Raw genomic sequence first — 480 nt, forward strand, 5'->3', positions numbered from 1 at the left:
CCTGTTCGTCCAATCCTGTGTGTGTGGGTATCAATGTCCCGGGCCACATCAAAATTTATAACTGTTTTAATATGAGGAATATCGAGACCTCTGGCAGCTACATCAGTAGCTACCAATATGGGCTTGTCCTTTTTCTTGAATGCAGTAATCACATCATTCCTTTCAAACTGTGTCATGTCACCATGTAGGAGAAGAGCTTCAAACTCTTTAGTAACCAGATTTTTGCAAAGTTCTTCTGCATTAGCTTTTTTCGTAACAAATATAAGAACTGAACCTGCAGACATGAATTCAACGAGTCTCTTGTTTAGCCAATTCCATTTATGGCCACCTGTGTTCATGATCTTCACAATCTGTTGAAAGAACGAGTAAGTGAAAGTGTGAAAGGATATCAAAGGAGTACTATTTGCATGGAAAACAATGGAAAGCATGACTCTACAAATAACTTAAAAGGGGAGAACACAATTGCTAAGCATGGCTTTC

At 38.8% G+C, this 480-nt stretch overlaps 1 protein-coding gene across 4 annotated transcripts in view; it reads right to left on the reverse strand.

Moving 5' to 3' along the window:
• The window catches only part of LOC119591338 (ATP-dependent RNA helicase DDX42-like), a 10,115-nt gene that overhangs the window by 2,736 nt on the left and 6,899 nt on the right, over nt 1–480 (reverse strand). For all 4 annotated transcript variants that reach the window (XM_037940069.1, XM_037940071.1, XM_037940070.1 and 1 more), the window contains exon 9: nt 4–350. In XM_037940069.1, coding sequence (XP_037795997.1) covers nt 4–350 — 347 coding nt within the window. The remainder of the gene's footprint in view (nt 1–3; nt 351–480) is intronic.

Source organism: Penaeus monodon, chromosome 28 (genome assembly GCF_015228065.2).
Source record: "Penaeus monodon isolate SGIC_2016 chromosome 28, NSTDA_Pmon_1, whole genome shotgun sequence".
NCBI classification, from domain to species: Eukaryota; Metazoa; Arthropoda; class Malacostraca; order Decapoda; family Penaeidae; genus Penaeus; species Penaeus monodon.